Source organism: Eimeria mitis, genomic scaffold (genome assembly GCF_000499745.2).
Source record: "Eimeria mitis Houghton genomic scaffold, Emh_scaff1127, whole genome shotgun sequence".
In the NCBI taxonomy this organism is placed as follows: domain Eukaryota; phylum Apicomplexa; class Conoidasida; order Eucoccidiorida; family Eimeriidae; genus Eimeria; species Eimeria mitis.
The window spans coordinates 1,147-1,450 of record NW_013567748.1 but is presented as its reverse complement, the minus strand read 5'-3'; the positions used below and the strand labels follow the sequence as shown (position 1 = coordinate 1,450).

At 59.9% G+C, this 304-nt stretch overlaps 1 protein-coding gene across 1 annotated transcript in view; it reads left to right on the top strand.

The window, feature by feature from the left end:
- Positions 1-304, top strand: part of EMH_0030160 (uncharacterized protein) — a gene marked incomplete at both ends in the record, with an annotated part of 8,629 nt that overhangs the window by 7,877 nt on the left and 448 nt on the right. The window contains one exon of the mRNA XM_013494384.1: positions 20-304. Coding sequence (XP_013349838.1) covers positions 20-304 — 285 coding nt within the window. The remainder of the gene's footprint in view (positions 1-19) is intronic.

The following is a 304-nucleotide window of genomic DNA, read 5'->3' as shown; positions in this document are numbered from 1 at the left end:
GCTGCTGCTGCTTCCGCAGCAGCAGCTGGCGACAAAATCAGAGCACCAACAAGTTCTTCATCAGCGCCAAGGCTGCTGCTGCTGCTGTTGCTGCTGCTGCTGCTGCTGCTGCTGCTGCTGCTGAGCTCTGCGGGGACAAGCGAGGCCGTTACAAGGGTGCCTGTCGGTGCACAGCAGCAGCAGATGGAAAGTCTATCAACCAGCAGCAGCAGCAGCAACAGCAGCAACAGCAGCAGCAGCAGAGCAGCACCAGCAGCAGAACAGCAGCAGCAGAGAAGCAGCAGCAGCAGCAGGAGCAGCAGAA